The 18,435-nt window shown below is 49.5% G+C and overlaps 1 protein-coding gene across 11 annotated transcripts; it reads right to left on the minus strand.

Annotated features, from left to right (window-relative positions):
- Positions 1-15: 15 nt before the first annotated feature.
- Positions 16-16,742, minus strand: LOC122390035 (UDP-glucuronic acid decarboxylase 1-like). Of its 11 annotated transcripts, none has more exons than XM_043382617.1 (11): positions 16,558-16,673; positions 8,980-9,088; positions 5,906-6,051; positions 5,422-5,588; positions 4,965-5,114; positions 4,230-4,515; positions 3,727-3,840; positions 3,152-3,339; positions 2,759-2,891; positions 2,025-2,158; positions 16-1,460 (listed from the first exon to the last, which is right to left on the minus strand). In XM_043382617.1, exons 2-11 carry the CDS (start codon positions 9,015-9,017, stop codon positions 1,332-1,334), a joined length of 1,485 nt encoding a protein of 494 aa, XP_043238552.1. In that variant the 5' UTR covers positions 9,018-9,088; positions 16,558-16,673; the 3' UTR covers positions 16-1,331. The 11 variants fall into 11 exon arrangements, with proteins under 11 accessions (XP_043238552.1, XP_043238544.1, XP_043238543.1 ...); XM_043382609.1 differs by having other exon boundaries at positions 5,906-6,060; positions 16,558-16,667; XM_043382608.1 differs by having other exon boundaries at positions 5,906-6,072; positions 16,558-16,667.
- Between the last annotated feature and the right edge of the window lie 1,693 nt (positions 16,743-18,435).

The raw sequence follows: 18,435 nt of genomic DNA on the forward strand, positions 1-18,435 counted from the left end.
GTTCAAAACGCCGTGCTTGGTGTGAGCTCGAGAGCGCTGTATTGAAGAAAAATACAGACTGTGTAATCTCAGAACAGTGGCATCACAGAGCTCAATGAATACACCGGAAACGCAGCCTTGTTGAAGATCCGATCAGGTGGACCCATGCCCTACACACACCCGTCATACACCAGCACAGAGTATCCGGCAATCATTGGTAAAGCACGACAGTAATAATACTACGAGTAGATAAGACAATGCACTACTAAATGAAAGATACGACGTGGGGACCAGAAAGCCAAGGCAGCACATCTCCCATATAGGGAGCCTCACGGTACGATGTTGTTATAACTCACCGAAGTGCATCGTGGATATGTCCGGCGAGTGCAACTAAATCGCAGCCCATGATTCACCCGTTCCACAGCGCAATACGTCACAAGAGCTACATTGTGCGGCGGCGGCCCCAAGTCACACGGCTCTGAACTCCCGCCAAACGACGCAAGGTTACTTTACCTCGTTTATACCCGAATTACGCCCAAACTCGGGCCATCGAACCTCCGAACAAGAGTTCGTGAGTCTTGTGGCGTGGATCCTAGCATCGTTAACTTTTCTGCCGAGCCCAGGCAACGTTCGATGCATCTACAAACGCCTTTATAGTAGCCCAATCGAAGAAGATACACTGACCGTTACGCACCTCTGGGCGACATTTTAGCCGATTTGCCTACAAACTAATCCGCGCCGGTGCGACGGCTTCCAGATTATACCGGCGGCGCCATATCTGCGGGGCCAGCGGACGCCGAACGCGGCCGCGCCGCGGGCGAACTATTTCACTGAGGATACACAGCACGGACCTTTGGGTCACAGCGACGCGCCGACCTATCTCAGAGGCAGGCGCTCGCGAGAGGTTAAATAAGTAGGCGTGAACAGGAGTGGAGAGCAGCGTAGGGCGCTGATCGAGTGGTAATTAAGATCATGTAATAAAACCCAGCCAGCTGCATGCAGCCATTAAACGGAAAGGCATATCGCTTAAATGTAAGTACGTAAAACCTGAAAACGGAATAAAATGACAATCACCGCGGCATAAAAACGAGTAAGAAGGTAAGAAAGCCCGTACATGATTAAGGCATAATAGCAAACATAATCTGACAAAAGGGCAAAATATAACTTGCCCCAGTCGTGTACTAAGAAAATACTAGCGACCCTCACTCATTTTTGGAAGCACTTGTTACAGAGTAAAAAAAAATGCAGCCTCTGATGAGTGAGGTGGCGCCGCCGCCGGCTGACCGTCACAGTTCAACTTCACTCCCCAGTCGCCAGGCGACACCACCATCGGTCGAGCGCTGCACGCGCGGCTACAAGCCGTCCGTGATGTGGGACCAGTCCACCAGAGGATCAAAGCGGTTCCGCTCACTGTGGCCCTTTCTGCTCAGCTCGTTCTTAAAGAACTCCACCGTCTTGGGAATGCCTTCGCTCAGCGGCACCTGGCCGAACGGAGCGTAAAGATCAGCTCATCAGGAGGCGGCCCGGACTGACAAACTTTGCTCGACACTACATTCATAGCCTGTGTCAGGAGGTGCAGAAAAATACCTAAAAATATTGTAAAGAGACCTCTTATGAAATGCTGACCCTTACGATGGATGAGCTATGTGAAGCTTTGTCATATGATGTGATGCAGCAGGAGCGTGGAAGCTCAACGGAAGCGTATCAAGAATTCAAATAAAATGTTTTGCTCCGTTCCAGTCATTATTTTATACCAAATGCCAGAATGAAAAATAAGACAAAAAAATTGTCATGGTAAAAAGCAATGCATCGCATAGGCATTCGTGAAACGAACGGTCGGCCTTTGACAATCAACGCCGGTCGTCCCAGCCTCCTTACATCTGCCACAGGTTTTCCCCTCCCTCCTGTAAGCTTACCCTGCACCGATCTGCAAGCCCAGCCCAGCCCAGCCCAGCCCGACCCGGCCCAGCCCAGCCCAGCCCAGCCCAGCCCGATCCGGCCCAGCCCAGCCCAGCCCAGCCCAGCCCAGCCCACCACGGACGCACCTTGGGCTCCCAGTTGAGCAGCTCCTTGGCGCGGCGGATGTCCGGTTTGCGCTTCTGCGGGTCGTCCTCGACAGCGTCCAGGTACTCGACCTCACTGGTGCCACCCACCGTCTGACGAATAATGTGAGCGAACTCTGACCGAGGGGAGGGGAGGGCTTGGTTAGAAACTGGTGCCGTCTGGCGGATGATGGGAGCGAACATGAGGGAGGGAGGACTGGGCCAGAAACTGGTGCCATCCGGCGGATTATGTGAGCGAACTCTGAAAGGGGGGTCAGTCAGAAACGGGTGCCGTCTAACGGACTATGCGAGCGAACTCTGAGGGGGAGTGGTTAGACCGACAGACCAAAGCCGTGAGAGTTGGAGTTGGGCAAGAATGGGAAGCACGCACCACGACCCACATTCAGTAATCAAGTCAGCGTTTGAGGGGAAACTTCGTTGCCTGGTTGAAACCAATCGTTTGCACCTGATTAACCCTTTTGTGAAAATAAATGAGAAGCCAGTATGCAACAAAAACAAATAGAGTTTTTCATCAGTCCGAAAAGACACTACATAAAACGCCTAAGTAACGAATAACAAATGCCTGCAGATAGCAGCCGACCGACCCCGCCAGTTGTTGTTGTTTATTAGGGTTTACGGGCGCGTCGACTGCGGTGGTCATTATGCGTCCATAACGCTGTACGAGAGCCCGTCTCGAGGCTCCGCTGTCCGTCTGTCGGTCCTGTCTAGTCCCTTACCTTCTATGGTGTGCTCCACAGGGTTGCCGAGGTTGACGGGCCCCGTGTGGCCCGACTCCATCAGGGCGACCAGCCCCTCCACCAGGTCAGAGACGTACTGGAACGAGCGCGTCTGCTCCCCAGAGCCGTAGATCTGCCAGGTGGGAAACAGAGGCGTTACAAGACGACAGGGGTGAAGGGGGATATAGGGGCATGGTGGAACGGAGAGTGAACACTGATTGGAACACAAGTTGCTGGCGCTGTGTGGGCTCCACGGAAACAGGATCATAGACAGCGCACACGGGTATACGTACAGCAAGATTAGTTAGTCTCAAAGGTTTACCAAAAATTGGTGACTTTGGTAGACATCAAGTATAACATGAGGCAAGTGAAGTTAAAACAAGAACCACTGACCGTGAGCGTCTTGTTCTGGAGCGCCTGCAGCACGAAGTTGCTGACCACGCGGCCGTCATTGTTATGCATCCGCGGTCCGTACGTGTTGAAGATGCGCGCGATTCCTATGCTGACGTTCGACTGCTTCTGGTAGGCGAAGGCCAGCGTCTCGGCCACGCGTTTGGCCTCGTCATAGCAGGCGCGAGGCCCTGCGGCACGGGGAGGGAGGGGGGGGGGTGAGACTGTGAGGGGCCACAGTCTGTAGAAGTGTAGAGGTTACTCTCAGCCACGAATGCACCCGTGACAAAAGTCTATTCGGAAATAGCATGCTGGTGAAGAAACGGGCGAGGAAACGAGCGAATAAGCAACTCTATGTTCCAAAAACATCGCAAAATAACCGGTGCATACTACACTGCCAAGTTAGTAACTCCAAGAAAAACAACAACCGCAAGCCGGAACACACTAAATGAACAACAGCTCGCACAAACATGCCCTAGGCAAAAACTTTCAGCCGCCGAGCCTCAACGATTGGCTCAATTCATTAACTTCTGGGAAACAGCGCGGTGCGGTAAACAGGGCTCGGCTCGCTCGCTCACCGATTGGGTTGACGTGTCCCCAGTAGGACTCGGGCTGCGGGTGCACCTCTGGGTCGCCGTACACCTCGGAGGTGCTCGCGATCAGGATCCGCGCGCCCACCCGCTTCGCCAGGCCTGTGGGAGGAGATGGCGCACGTGTCAGAACATCGACAACCGCACAAGGACGATCAGCGTGGGAAGCGGCGTGGGTTCGCTATTGAAATATGTAGCATGTACCACCGGATGAGTTTATGTAAGATCAAACAACATCTGAATGACTCACTAGTTAAACAAATAATTGTATTACATTGCAGTCGGGCGTAGGAAGCATCAAAGCACCTACCGAGATAAGGATACTGATCGGAAAATACCAGCCTTTCAATATTTCATTATCGATAATGCCTTGAACTATAAACTACAAAGAGCTATGTACACGGTTTATCAAAGTTCAAAACACTGAAACATCCCAGACCCGCTCTCTGAGTAGTGAAGTAATCTTGCGCTCACGTCCCTCTGATTCTTACCGAGCATGTTGATGGTTCCCATAGTGTTGGTTTTGATGGTTTTCACCGGGTTGGCCATGTAGTGCGGTGGGCTGGCCGGACTGGCCAGATGATAGATCTGATCCACTTCCGCGTAAAACGTGTTGATGATGTCGTGGATGAAGAGCTCAAAGTTCTCGTGGCCGAGCCACTGTTCGACGTTGCGCTTGCGGCCCGTGTAGAGGTTATCGACCACGGTCACCTCGTGGCCTTCGAGCATCAGCCGGTCGGCGAGGTGGGAGCCGACGAACCCAGCGCCGCCCGTGATCTGGCGGAGAGCGGGGGCGGGGAGGGTCGGCGGTCGGAGACACCGCGAGCACCCACTCACGAGCACCCACGCGCTCAGCTACAAGGATGTTATTCGACGTTCAAAGTAGCTGCACAAAGTTCTGAAAAGCCTCGAGAAGTTATTTCAGTCCGCGGGCAATGCCATCAGAATACAAAGGTGGGCGGAACAGTGAGAAACGCCAATGCTCCCACTCAAACCAAACTTTATGTAAGGGAAAAAGCATCAGTAATACTTTATCAGTGTAGACACTGTACACAAAGCTGAGGTTACGCATTGCACACGAAGCACAAAATAATCAAACAGTGCCAGGATACCGAGCTGGCCAAACATACATGTAATAATCCACTTAGGCCAATCAAACCACTGAAGCTTCAGCTTTAATTGGAAACACCGTCCGAGCCGGGGGCACCCGTCTCGATATAGCTCACCAGAATGCGTTTGCGGTCACCGTGACTCCTGAACTTGACCTTCGGGTAGAATTTGGAGCCGGCGCGCAGCTCGATAGCCGTGAGCTTCTTCTCGAGTGCGCGCAGCTTCGCCTTGTACTGATGGAGCAGCTGGGTACTGCACTGCTGGACCTATGCAGCGACGCACACAATTAGATCAGGACATAGAGATGGGAACAGAGAGAACTAAATGAATGGAGGCAGAGATAGAGACCAGAGATCTGAGACAATAAGTAGCAACAAAGAGTCGGAGGCACGCCACGTAAACAAAAACGCGTACCGTGAGATTATCGGTAATTATTGTGTGTTTATCGGAAATCTGTGCATTAATGAAGCATTTTGCTAATAGTTTGATAGGTTTGAAATGTAAATTTTCTAGTTCCCCATATCTGGACCCCAATATTCCACCCTTCTCGCCCCTCCCCCTAACCCCGCCCACCTCCTCATGGGAGAGCGCATCCGACTGGCAGTCGAGCTCGCTGCTGCTGGGCAGCGGCCGCGCAGGGGTTGGCGGACGCAGGCTAGCGCGGCGCGCCTCATTCCGTGACCTCTCGGCCAGCACGGCGGTCGAGCCGACCAGCACGTGTCCGCCCAGCACCAGCACCGCTGCTGGCAGAGAGGGGAGGTCAGAGGGGGGAGGAGTTGCAGCGGGGAGCAGAGGGAAGGTCACAACTCACAGTGGGGAGGGAGCAGTGGCAAGATGGCCACGAACCCCTAAGATGGGATGAAACAAATAAAAAACTTTGAAAAAAGTTTGAAATCACAGCTCAAAAAGCTTCTCCACTTCTTGAAATCACTCCAGTCGACGTCCTGCAAACTGACTTCACATACTTGCCTTGTCAGGTAAATGAAATTAATGGCATATACTGAAACATAACTCCAAGACTGCTCTCCTTCCCAAAAATAGTGTTTGTCCTACTTGCCTGTCACAATGGCAGCCCCGCAGACAGTCAGAATGAAGACTCGCCGCGCCGCCCGGTAGGACACCATGTCTGCGGGTTGTCTGTGGTTCTGGAGGTCACCAGCGTCCAGTGGTCGGCTGAGGTCACCAGCAGCGTTCTGCGGCTGCCTGATCCGGCTGTCCCCACACCAGTGAACAGAGGAGGAAGGGAGATTGTGAGAGGGTGGGGGAGGCAAGGGGCAGGAGGGGAGAGAGGAGAAAGAGAAAGGCAGAAGACAAACAGAGACAGAAAAACAGAATTGGAAGAGGAAATAAGAGGTGGAGAGAGAAATTCAAATGAAACACAGCAAAAAAGGTGAAAAAAATAAAAGCGAATGAGAGGATAGGTGACAAGAAGAGAAAAAGAAATGGAAAGGGTAATGTAGGAAGACTGAAGGAAGGCAAATACAGATTCACCCATGTCCTGAACTTTTTAGACAGTCTTGCAGTCAACTCTCAGAGACAGAGTGCATTTTAAAATCCTATGATATATGAAATATGAATGTCGCAAACATTTAGAGATTTTACACCCAATATACATAATTTAATGAGGCATTTTGAACACCTTCTCACATCTCCTCACCTTCTCATATCACATCTTCTCACCTTCTCACACATTGAACATAAACACAATGTAATTAGGTACCTATCATTTTTTGTTTGTTGGCTATAGAGCATTAGTAGAGCACACATCATATGAAGGTTTTCCAACTAAGGAGAGGCACTGTAGGTTTGTAGGTTTTAAGTTTGTATGCTATGCTGTAAGTTTGTAGGTTTGTAGGTCATCATTTTTTACATTTTAGGTTGTAAGTTGTAGGTTGTATGTTAGGTTGGGTTAGTTTCAGGTTAGGTTAGATTGGTTTTGGTTTGGTTTTGTTAGAAAGAACTAGCATCTCTGGGCATAGCCCCTCTCCTTGGTTGCAAAACCTTTGTGTGACGTCTGCTCTACTAATATAATGGTAGTTGCTAAGCAGGCGTCACACTTTCGTGTATATGGCTTGAGGTACTGTGACGGCCTGACGGGCTGAAGATAATATTGAGGCTTTCGGACATGTCAACTGAGGTGGTCATTTAACCCGCGCCCGGCTGGGGGTCCTGGATTTCCACGCCCTGCTGGGGGGGGGGGGGGGTGTTTGAACACCCCCCCTTGTAACTCGGCTCCTGGGCCACGTAGCGATACGCGGAAGGCGGCGTTCGAAAGAGCGTAAAAAATAATGACGAAATCACTTCGGTCAATTTTTTGGTCAGGTCAAAGGTCAGGTCACCAGAGGTCATTGAAGGCAAAATTTCGCCGATTTCCAGGTCGAATGTCGAAAATTTCCAAGAAGCTAACGCATAACTCGGGAACCAATAGAGCTACAGCGCCGCGGAAAAGTGCATTCGATAGCCCTATTAACGCCCTTTCTGAGTAATTCTCTCAGATTTGACCTAACGTCAACGGTTTTGCCTGCAGGGGGCAAAAACTGCAAAAATAGCCGATTTTTTCGGAAACAGTTTTTCTGCAATAACTTTTGACCCAAGCCTTGTACGAGCTTACTTTTACCGGCATCGTGTTCCTCTCGTCAAGACGCATCGAATGAACTATAACTTGACCTTGAAAGGTCAACTTGAAAATTTGACCTCAGGTCAAGGTCATGACCTGACCGGAAAGGGTCATGTTGCATATCAGTCGATCCGTATAGTCGAGCTGAACACATATAAGGCGTTTTCATCGCTCTAGCATGCCTCTATCAAAAGTTTTTTGCGAAAAACTGTTAGATACCATTCGTGACCTAAGATGACCTCAGGGCACAAACAAGGTTTACGGACACCATTTTCATGTTCAGTGTGTCTAAACCACTTGTACTTCGGTGTTTGGGAGTGTTTATAATGTCTTTCGTCCAAAAGAGGCGCATTTCAATTTTCTCCCATTGACTTATAATGGGGAGGTCGCAAAATTGACCTGACCTTAGGTCATCGATATCAAAATTCTGAGATATACATTTTGTACATGCTATTGCTCTTAGCAATCGCTGAAAGTTTCAAAGCGATCGGTCACTCGGTGTAGCTATGACAGACATTGAAACTTTTTATGAGGTGAGGTCACTTCAAGTGACCTGGTGACCTGACCTTGAATGACCTTGGTCTGAAATTTTCACAACATGTGTAGAATTGATGTATGATAAGGTGTACCAAAAACGGCGGCGGGAGCGCCGCCGTTTTTTAGATATTCGCGAAAAACCACAAGGGGGGTGTTCAAACACCCCCCCCAGCAGGGCGCGGGTTAAAATAAGAAAGTAATACCTACTTGAACTTATTTTACTATCAAATTTATCCCAGAGCAAAGCATCTGATTTCTCTCTATAAAATAAAAATATGTAGGTATGACCTAACACCCAGGTTATTGGATATCAGCATTTATGTTAGAGTACCAAACCAAATACAAATTAAGGCTACTTTGTGTACAAATGCAAGCAATAATAAGCGTGTACCCCTTCTTGGCATCATTTTGGCTAGGATTAAACATATTAATTATTTAAAATAGTAAGTTTTCACGTGGTGCAAGAAAATTCATCATCACTTTGGACTTTGACTTCGGCGTACAAGAAAGATTAGGTGAAAATAATTAAGACATTCACTCAGCTCAATCTGTAGGACATTTTGAAATTGATGCACAACTTAAAGATACATTTATGCATTTCATTTCTATTTGATACTACTCAGTGATATTATTTTTACCTGTGCTTGTAAGTTGTAATTACATGACTTGACATGGGACACAGACTCAGTGTGGCCACAGTCCACACAATCACCTACTTACTCAGGCAGACTCAGGCAGACCAAGGCCAGGCAGACTGCGAAGTAAATTCAATTCTACAGTATAAATCGCATGGCTCTCGACACCGTATGCATATTCTGACAAAGCCAAGACAAAGCAAATAAATACACAAATCGAAATATTAAGCCACGAACACTAAAGCCAAAGCCCAAATCCAAGGCCCGCCAAATCCGTCGCAATCGTAGCATTTCAAGGTTGGCACTAAACATATAATATAGAAAGGAGAATGCTACACTTACCGATGACGTAATGTTGCCCTCTTGCTCACTGATGCCATAATAAGAGCAAATTTTGTTGAAAGAACCACAGTATAAAAAGGCTTGTAAAACGGCCTTGATAAAACGGAACCTGCCAACATGACATCCAACATGAGATGGAGATGGACAAGAGCCAATCCACGCTCATTGCCACCAGTGACCAGAGTCCAGAGGCGGATCCAGCTCAGAGCTTTTGGGGGCGGGGGGGGGGCAAACCATAACAATTTATCGATTCTTTCCATGCCTCGTCCATAGGCGTAATGTTAGAATTATGCTGTTTGGGGGGGGGGCAAATGCCCATTTTGCCCCCCCCCCCTGGATCCGCCACTGATTGCCACGGGTATAGGGGGCGGGGCGGTGAGGGCTAATATATGGCTAATATCTATAGGAATCTTCACTGGCGGATCCAGGGGGGCCACGGGGGCCATGCCCCCCCCCCCCCCCAAAGGCCTAAAGTGGCCTGTTTGGCCCCCCCCCCCAAAAACGTCAGAAAAATTTCTAAGAAAATATACCTTGATGGAGGTTTTTAGCCACTTGGTGAAGTAAAGTTTCCACAGCATAATATGGAAGCAATATGGTAGCAGTGAGGGTCAGTCAAAAGTTGCGCGAGCGGAGTCGACCTTCAAAAAAAGACTGTTGTTGGCACGTGTTTATGGCGCGGCTGCTGGTAGTTGGCGGTGTTTCGCGTGGTGTGGCATCACTGGCGGATCCGGGGGGGGGGGGGTAGCACGGGAGCCTGAGGTGCCCCTGACAGGCCCGTGGTGCCCTTGCTAGGCCTGTGGTGCCCCTGGACCCTGGCAGGCCTGTGGTGCCTCTGGCGGGCCTAGGGTGCCCCTGCTAGGCTGCTGAGTGCTGATGCCCCTGGGACCTGACAGGACTGTGGTGCCCCTGACAAGCCTTAAGTGCCCCCAACAGGCCCGTGATGCCCCCGACAGGCCCAAGGTGCCCCTGCGACCTGCGTGATGCCGTGATGCCTGCGAGGCCGGTGGTGCCCCTGCGAGGCCGGTGGTGCCACTGCGAGGCCGGTGGGGCCCCTGACAAGCCCATGGTGCCCCTGCGAGGCCGGTGGTGCCCCTGCTAGACCGGTGGTACCCCTGGCAGGCCTGTGGTGCCCCTGCTAGGCCGCTGGTGCCCCTGGGCCCTGACAGGACTGTGATGCCCCTGACAGGCCCAAGGTGCCCCTGTAAGGCCGGTGGTGCCCCTGTAAGGCCTGTGGTATCCCTACTTGGTCTCTGGTGCCCCTTTGACAGGCCCATGGTGCCCCTGCGAGGCCGGCGGCGCCCCTGGCAGGTCTCTGGTGTCCCTGACAGACCTGGGGTGCCCCTGACAAGCCTGTAAGGCCCCTCACAGGCCCGTGGTGCCCTTGCTACTTGCTAGGCCTGTGGTGCCCCTGGCGGGCTGGTGGTGCCCCTGCTAGGCCGGTGGTGCCCCTGACACGCCTGTGGTGCCCCCGGGCACCAAGGGGGGTCATGACCCATGTGGCCCCCCTTGGATCTGCCACTGATACATAATATATTGATTTGTAAAGGCGTTATGGCTTATGCAATATGCAATTGCAGGCACTTGGTATGCCTCACTTATCCCTTATTGGGGGCTCTGGCGGGCTCCTGAGGGCCCACGTCTATCTCCGGGAGCCCTTGACAGGCTCCTTTGGGTCCTTTCAGTCCACTATAGCATAAGAGGTCTCCATGCGAGTCCTATACATCTGAGGGCGTACCCTGACGTCTGAGGTACCCAACTGCAGCTCCAATGGTCTCTTACACTGGCGGATCCAGGGAGGGGGCATTTAGGGCCATGCCACCTTCCCAGAGGTCTAAAGTGGCCCGTTTGCCCCCTCCCCCAAACGATAATGAAACATAGTTCAATCAGTGCGTGGCCTAGGAGCATGGGCGGCGCCACCGGGGGGGACGGGGGGGACAGGTCCCCCGCTATCGAAAGTTAGGGGGGTACAGTACCCCCCTATCGGCGAGGCCCGTTCGATAGTTGATATTAATGAATTATAGAGCTCTCCGTCGCATTTAATGCATCGTTGGTTAATCAAGGCAGGTTCTGAATAAAGATTGCTGTTGGGATGCATCGCAGGGGGTCCTGGCCATCTGCAAAAGGTGTGGAGCTGTGATGCCTGTAGTTATAAGGTGATCGGCAGGGCCTCGGGGATCGTGCCCCCTTTTTGGGGCGCCAGGCAGGGTTATTACTTATTACCTCCCCACCCCACTGCCAGACCCCATTGCCGATAAAACCAAGTTCACTGAAATTCCATAGATTTCCGTTACTATATGAAAATTTTCCATTCCTAATTAGTCAAATTCAAGCATGGCAGTTCTACCACAGGAACCATTTGTAATCTATGCCATTTAACCCCAGCACTTGTGGGGAGAAGTGTTCGGATAGATCACAGGCAGGACCAAAAAAGCACGCAGTAGCCCAAGACCTTAATAATTGGATATAGCATCGGCTCCCTCTCGTCAAGGGGTTCGATAGCACTCGTTTTTTTTTCTGCAAAACTAAGTTCGGTCGGCGGTCGAACGGCTGGGGGTCTAATCGAGCCCCCCATCCCTCCCCTTCTTACGTCAGCGGCTGTGAAAATGCCATTACCAGCTGTTGAAACATGGCAGTTGCTTTTGCATGAGTGCACGAAAGGGTTTTAGGTCCATGATACGTGAAAGGTTCTACATGAAAATTGAGATACACCAGCTTATCAAATTGTGCTCACTGTGGTGCGCTCGGTTTTACCTTGACTAGTCTTTGAATTCTGGGGTGAAACAGACCAGTCAATAAACCTGTTCCATAAGGAGAGCCACTAATGCTAAAGAGATGTGGGATGACGTTTCCAGAGACCTTCATTACCTCCCAAAGGGGGTGCCCCGCCATTTGCCAATCCCTGCTGTAGTTGTTACGATTGGAGGGTGAATATGAGAACGATGCAGGTCGTGCCAGCTCGATCATGACGAACACAATGGTGCCGACATCACAGCTCTACTGCCATTTTTGACGAAGTTAATCAACAAGCACCGGAATCCTACCCTGGGGCATTTCACCTGCAGAGGTCGCCGGACCTGAGACCCTTTCACTCAATTTTTTCAACGGTGCATGCGCTCGTTTTTCCCGCGAAGCTCTTGGCAAGTAAAATCCATCAGAAAGTGTGATCAAATAACGGCTGGTGACCTTCCATGACCTAGCATGGCCTTTTGAGTGACCACCGATGACATGACCACTGACGGCTAGCCATTAGCTGCACCCTGCCCGTTGCATATGGATCAGGTGGTGATGTCATGATTCTGAAATTATATTGCAGTTTTGGCGCACTTGTCAGAGCAGAAGACATTCCCACTTTTCCTCCATGATTCCCGAGTGAAGCCCTGAAGCTGACCAGACGTAAGATCGAAAATTTGAAAGTACGAAACGTAAGAATAGCTGGCACTGCTACTCATACCTAAGCAATTCGCAGCTTGTAGGAAACCAGCTTTGAGTTGGCAAGACTGCAAATTTTGATTTAGAGTCAAGGATGCTTGAAAAGGTGATCGATCTTAGGTGTCCTAGGATAAGTTTGGAAACGGGATGCACCATTCGATGTGTTTTGGGCCTTGCCAAGTTTCGCGGCGTTACATGCCTCGTTTTTTTTTTTGCATACACGATCAGTATCTACTTTTGGGATTTTCGATTTTCGGTCCCCGTCCCCCCCTATCGAAAACCCGTGGCGCCGCCCCTGCCTAGGAGCCGAGTTAGACAGGGGGTGTTTTACTACCTCCCGGCCCGCAAAGGGACCCAAGCACTGACTCGAAGCGGGTTAACTGGTCGACAAAAGCAATGGTAAGTGCTTACAAAGTAATATAAAGGCATGGGTCGGGTGGGCTACCATTTATATATTTTTCTTTCTAGTTAAAAAAAAATCATAGTGTCGGGGCTGTGACGAAAAATAAGTGGCCTAAATCCGATGAGAAAACAGGATTTGGGGGTACCCTAGGTTTGGCTCCAGCATGAGTTGGCCCCCCCCAAAACGCAAGCCTGGATCCGCCAGTGGGAATCTTGCCATGGCTTACATAAATAAGGCTCTCAGGCTCCTTCGCCGAGGGAGCCTGCAAGCCGACAAGGCTGTGGCTGCACTAGCGAAACGTTTTTGAAACGTTTTTGTTGGCTTATAACTTGTGTTCCTTGTTGTGTTCATAGCAAAGATAGAGCGAAATGAAATAGAACACCACTACATGTGTATGCGAACACCCATGTGTATTCACTGGTGGATCCACCGCCGGGGGGGGGGGGCATTTGGGGAAATCCCCCCCACCGCGGCGCATCGCCAGAAATAAGCGTTTTTATAATAAAACGAAAACAAAACTTTCATTAGGATTATTTTGTTTAACCCGCGCCCGGCTGGGGGTCCTGGATTTCCACGCCCTGCTGGGGGGGGGGGTCTGAACCCCCCCCCCCTTCTAACGCGGCTCCTGGGCCACGTAGCGATACGCAGAAGGCGGCGTTCGAAAAAGCGTCAAAAATAATGACGAAATCATTTTGGTCAATTTTTTGGTCAGGTCAAAGGTCAGGTCACCAGAGGTCATTGAAGGCAAAATTTTGCCGATTTCCAGGTCGAATGTCGACAATTTCCAAGAAGCCAACGCATAACTCGGGAAGCATTAGAGCTACAGCGCCGCGGAAATGCGCATTCGATAGCCCTATTACGCCCTTTCTGAGTAATTCTCTCAGATTTGACCTAACGTCAACGGTTTTGCCCGCAGGGGGCAAAAACTGCAAAAATAGCCGATTTTTTTCGGAAACAGTTTCTCTGTAATAACTTTTGACCCAAGCCTTGTACGAGCTTACTTTTACCGGTATCGTGTTCCTCTCGTCAAGACGCATCGAATGAACTATAACTTGACCTTGAAAGGTCAACTTGAAAATTTGACGTCAGGTCAAGGTCATGACCTGACCGGAAAGGGTCATGTTGCATATCAGTCGATCCGTATCGTCGAGCTGAACACATCTAAGGCGTTTTCGTTTAAAATATGTATGATGAGTTGTGCCAAAACCAAAACGTCGGCGCTCTGCGTCTGTTTTTTTTTTTAGATAGGTATTTGCGAAAAACCGCAGGGGGTGCTCAAACACCCTGCAGCAAGGGGGGGGGGGGTTAAAATGCATCAACTTTGCAGCGTGGCAAAAAAATGACCTAAGGTCACTGATGATCAGGACACCGGTCAAGTTAACCCTAGAACGCCTAGGGGGGGTTGTATCACCCCCCCCCCCCCGAGGTTTTCTCGAAGTGCACGCTAAACGGCTTGTCGTAGCGGGCTGAAATTTTCAATACCCTCTGGGGCAACCTTTGCGCATCCTTTGCCGAAAAAATTGATCGGGTCATGTCAGGTCACGGAGTTATGACGTCATAAGAGGTACAGCCTCCGGCCGACAGTTACCAAACGTGTGCGCCGAATCCCTAGGTTTTCTGCCGGTGATACCCACATTGTTTGATGGATCATGATGAAACTTCCCATGCATGTTGGGGCAAGCATTGGCTATCGTGTGGTGCAAGAAAATTGACCGGGTCAGGTAAGGTCACGGAGCTATGACGTCACAAGAGGAACAGCGTCCGGTACTATTTTTGAAAAGCGCCCGAACCACTATTTTGCTAATTCTTGTCACCTCAATGGGAATATGCAGCAATATTAGCTTCTATAGGGAGCAAATAGACCTCCCAAATCCAAAAATACAATCAGATTTCAAAAATTTAAATTTTGATTTTTCGAATTTCTGCCGCCGACTGTGACCTTGCCGACTTCCGGCGCTCCCAACGCGCCATTTTTAGAGCTAGGGAAACGAAATACATACCAAACGATAGAGAATTGATCAAGGAACACGATAGTGAAGGTTTCAAGTCGATATCTCCCACCGTTTTGCCGCAATCGCCGCGGAAAGTTGAAAAAGTTTGATTTTTTCGGAAAATTTGACCTTTGACCGGTCATAAGTAGGTCAAATGTTGACCTAGGACCAAAAAATATACCACCAATCGCGAGATCTCGTTGAGAGAAATCCGTTGGTTTTTTCCGCTAAGCTCTACGACCTTCCGTTTCGAAACGCCAGGGGGGGTCGTAACAACCCCCCCCCCCCTGGTCGTTCGTGTTATGAGAAATGGCCTGGTCGTGCGAGGGTTAAGCAATAATGCATCTTAACCCGGCAGTTGCTGGGGTATTTCGCCACCCACCGTTTGCTGGGGGGGGGCGTTAAACGCCCCCAGCCGATAACTCGAGAACCAATAGGCGCAGCGAAACGCACGAGGCGGCAAACGAAAGAGCGCGACGAGACGCTTCAGATGAGTACTTTAAAGTTGAATTTTGAGGTCACAGGTCGGGTCAAGGTCAGGTCAAACACCTGAAATCGGGCTTTCGGTAGCATGGACTTCAGGGCTTCGCAATGGGCGCCTCTCGCCATAAACTCTGTCAAAACGGTGCACAATCCATCTTATAAGGCCAACAAGAGTGTCAGCTCCATGTAGGGGTCAGTCAAGCATAGGTCAGGGTCAAGGTCAGGTCAACCGGGTAGGCACATATCCCCGAAAATCAAAACTGATATTCGCAGCCTGTGACACATGTTTTATAGGTAATTTGGAGCGTAGAACACGATGGTGACATTCATTTTATCATATGTGTACGTGTTTGGCCCAAAAAGTTCAATTTAAGAAATTCATGTATCATGGTCGTGAAGTAGTCACGAAAAATTGCCAAGATTCAGTTCAAGATTATGGAAAGTTCGGAGCAATAATCAATAATCGAAGATAGCCATTTGATTGACCATGGTATTGGCAGTCTAATGGCGTTTACGGCATGTCTGTATATCTATTCTGTGATTTTATATGATTTTTTGAACATATGCCGTTTTTGGTCGAAAACTCAGAAATAATGACGTCACTAAAACCTCGATTTCTCAAAAATTTTCCGACCGATTTTTTTGAAACTTTGTCACAATAAACTTCAATCAATTCCCTACAGGTACCCAAAATTTGGCGCGCCTGCGGCGCGCCGTTTTTATGCTATGGCCCGGCGAAAAAAGTGGGGGCGTTTAACGCCCCCCCCCCAGCAACTCGCGGGTTAAGAATAACGATCAGTCGAACAGTTTAGGTATCTATCTTATAAGTTTCAAACTCAGATGACCTTAGATGGCCCAGATGACCTTAGTCTGTACTCTGTACAATCATAAAGCAATGGGGGAAAGCCCAAATACCTCAGGCTTTGCATAAACACGTCGAAATGGCAGGGTGTTAGAATAATAGAGTAAATAATAAAGAATAATAAATGAATAAAGAATAATACAATTCCCACCCATCTGCATAATGGTGCAGCTATTTCTACCTACCGGGTGCAGCTTATGACCAGACAAGCTGTCGCTCAGGAAGTCATTTAGGTCATAAGAGGTAACAATTTTTTCCGGAAATAACTATTTAAGGAACTGGTAAATCGATTAAGATGCCTGTAATATGATCGGACTAGTAATACACATCGACTGATATGCAGCGTGACCTATTTTTGGTATAACTAGTCTGCAATAACAGCACCCTAAGTAGCCGAGATTAGCTCTCACCAAGTGCAGACCACCAGAGGGCCAGAGCAGTCGTACCGTCCTTACGTGTCCGATGGGCGCCGATCAGAGAGTGATCGCCCGCCGGCCGTGACCCGCTCGGGCAGCACGTGCTCCCTGACCCCGCCCCGTGACCCCGCCCCGGGCGGTCGGTCAGCTGAGCCGAGAGGTCAGCGGCCGCCCACCCGTCAGCATCGAGCGCTCTGCGGGGCGCGAGACAAGGATGAGGTGTTAATAAGATAGAGTGTAACAATTAGAATCATCTCACATGGGATGCAAACAAAAAATACATCATTTGTGATTTTTTACTTGCTATAATTGAGCTTCAAAATAACCATCATATTTTTTGATCCTGTATGAATTAGGTAGCCAATACAATTTTAATGTATCCATTATTGACGTGTTTATTAATGCATGAACGCCCATGACTTCATCTATTAGAGGATAATTTTCTGATTTTACCCGTCACTGGATTTTTTATCTGGTGATCATTATCAATTAACCGATAAGCAAGTGAAGTATCCAGGCAGACAAGCAACTTGTAATTGCCTCAAAATGCTATGCTGAAAGCGTCCTAAAAGATAGATAATTGATAGAAATATAACCACAAATTCGACTTTATCTATCTTATGTTCCTATGCAAAGCGCAAAGCTACACGATTCATTTTCGGGTTCAGTGCGGTAGCCGACGGACGTCATTGGCGGGAAGGCAATCGTGTACCGCCCCCCCCCCCCCCCCCGCCGCCCACCGTCCGCCGCCCACCGCCCGCCGCCAAGGCACTCTCACTGCGGGCGGCCTCAGCGGCGGCGCGGTCCTGTCCCGTGGGGCGGAGGTGAATGATAGCATTTGTCACACCGCCGCCGCCGCCGCCGCCGCCTCCTGATCCACCAGAGTAGCTCCTGAGGGCGGGCGGTGGCTGGCTGACTAGCACAGGTTCAGTCAGCAGATATGGAGCTAACTGACACGAGCTCAGGAGGGCCATATCACTAATCCAGTAGGTAGCTGTTTTGACTGAAAAACACGACTGTCTATGACCGGGGATACGTGAGCAGAGTAGGTACCTAGATATGCATTACAATTGGATTAAAATGCTAGGCGAATAGGAAAATCCGTTCGTAGTACATAGGTACATACGTATATAGGCACTTGCTCTTGTAGGTAATCCCAGGTAGGTGACTGCCGCGGATCGTATGGTAGTTGCCACCTGACATAGGTAAGCTGTAATGGCTATGTGTCTGACCAGAAGTGCTATTGTTGCAGGCTGTGCAACTATCGTGAATGGCCGCCGACCTCCATCAATTTCACATGATGGTCCGGTTTAAAGGGAATAGTTCACTTTCGCGAAATTAGTTGTTTGCAATGGATTTGTGATTTTTTATGCTCAAAATCACCAGCGGGGAATTATTTGATAAAATAATATTGTCGATTAAAAACAATTTATCATTTTTACCAATTAATTAAAAAATTAAAAAAATTGATTGAAAATAATATCTCGACCTCCCCATTATAAGTCAATGGGGGAAAAATCAACTCCCTGTTTTTACCATTGAAACGGGTGGGAATGGCCCTATAAACCATACATGACTTCATATACAATCAGCCTTCACTACCTTGAGGTCTGTTTTGCTGTTGGGAAGCTGTAAGGTCATGTGACGTCATTAACCCGCGCGGGGCTGGGGTCTCCAGCCGAACGCGCGGGGCTGGGGGGGGTAAATTTTACCCCCCCTGTTATCTCCCGAACTAATGGTCCGATTTGGAAAATTCAAACGCCAATCGAAAGCTCTCATCACGAACTACTAAAAACATGTACTTAATTTAAAGTTTGAGGTCAAGGTCAAGGTCAGGTCAAGGGTACAAATTGCAAGTTTCTACAGTATCGG

Source organism: Amphibalanus amphitrite, unplaced genomic scaffold, assembly GCF_019059575.1.
Source record: "Amphibalanus amphitrite isolate SeventyFive unplaced genomic scaffold, NRLGWU_Aamphi_draft 000380F_arrow, whole genome shotgun sequence".
In the NCBI taxonomy this organism is placed as follows: Eukaryota; Metazoa; Arthropoda; class Thecostraca; order Balanomorpha; family Balanidae; genus Amphibalanus; species Amphibalanus amphitrite.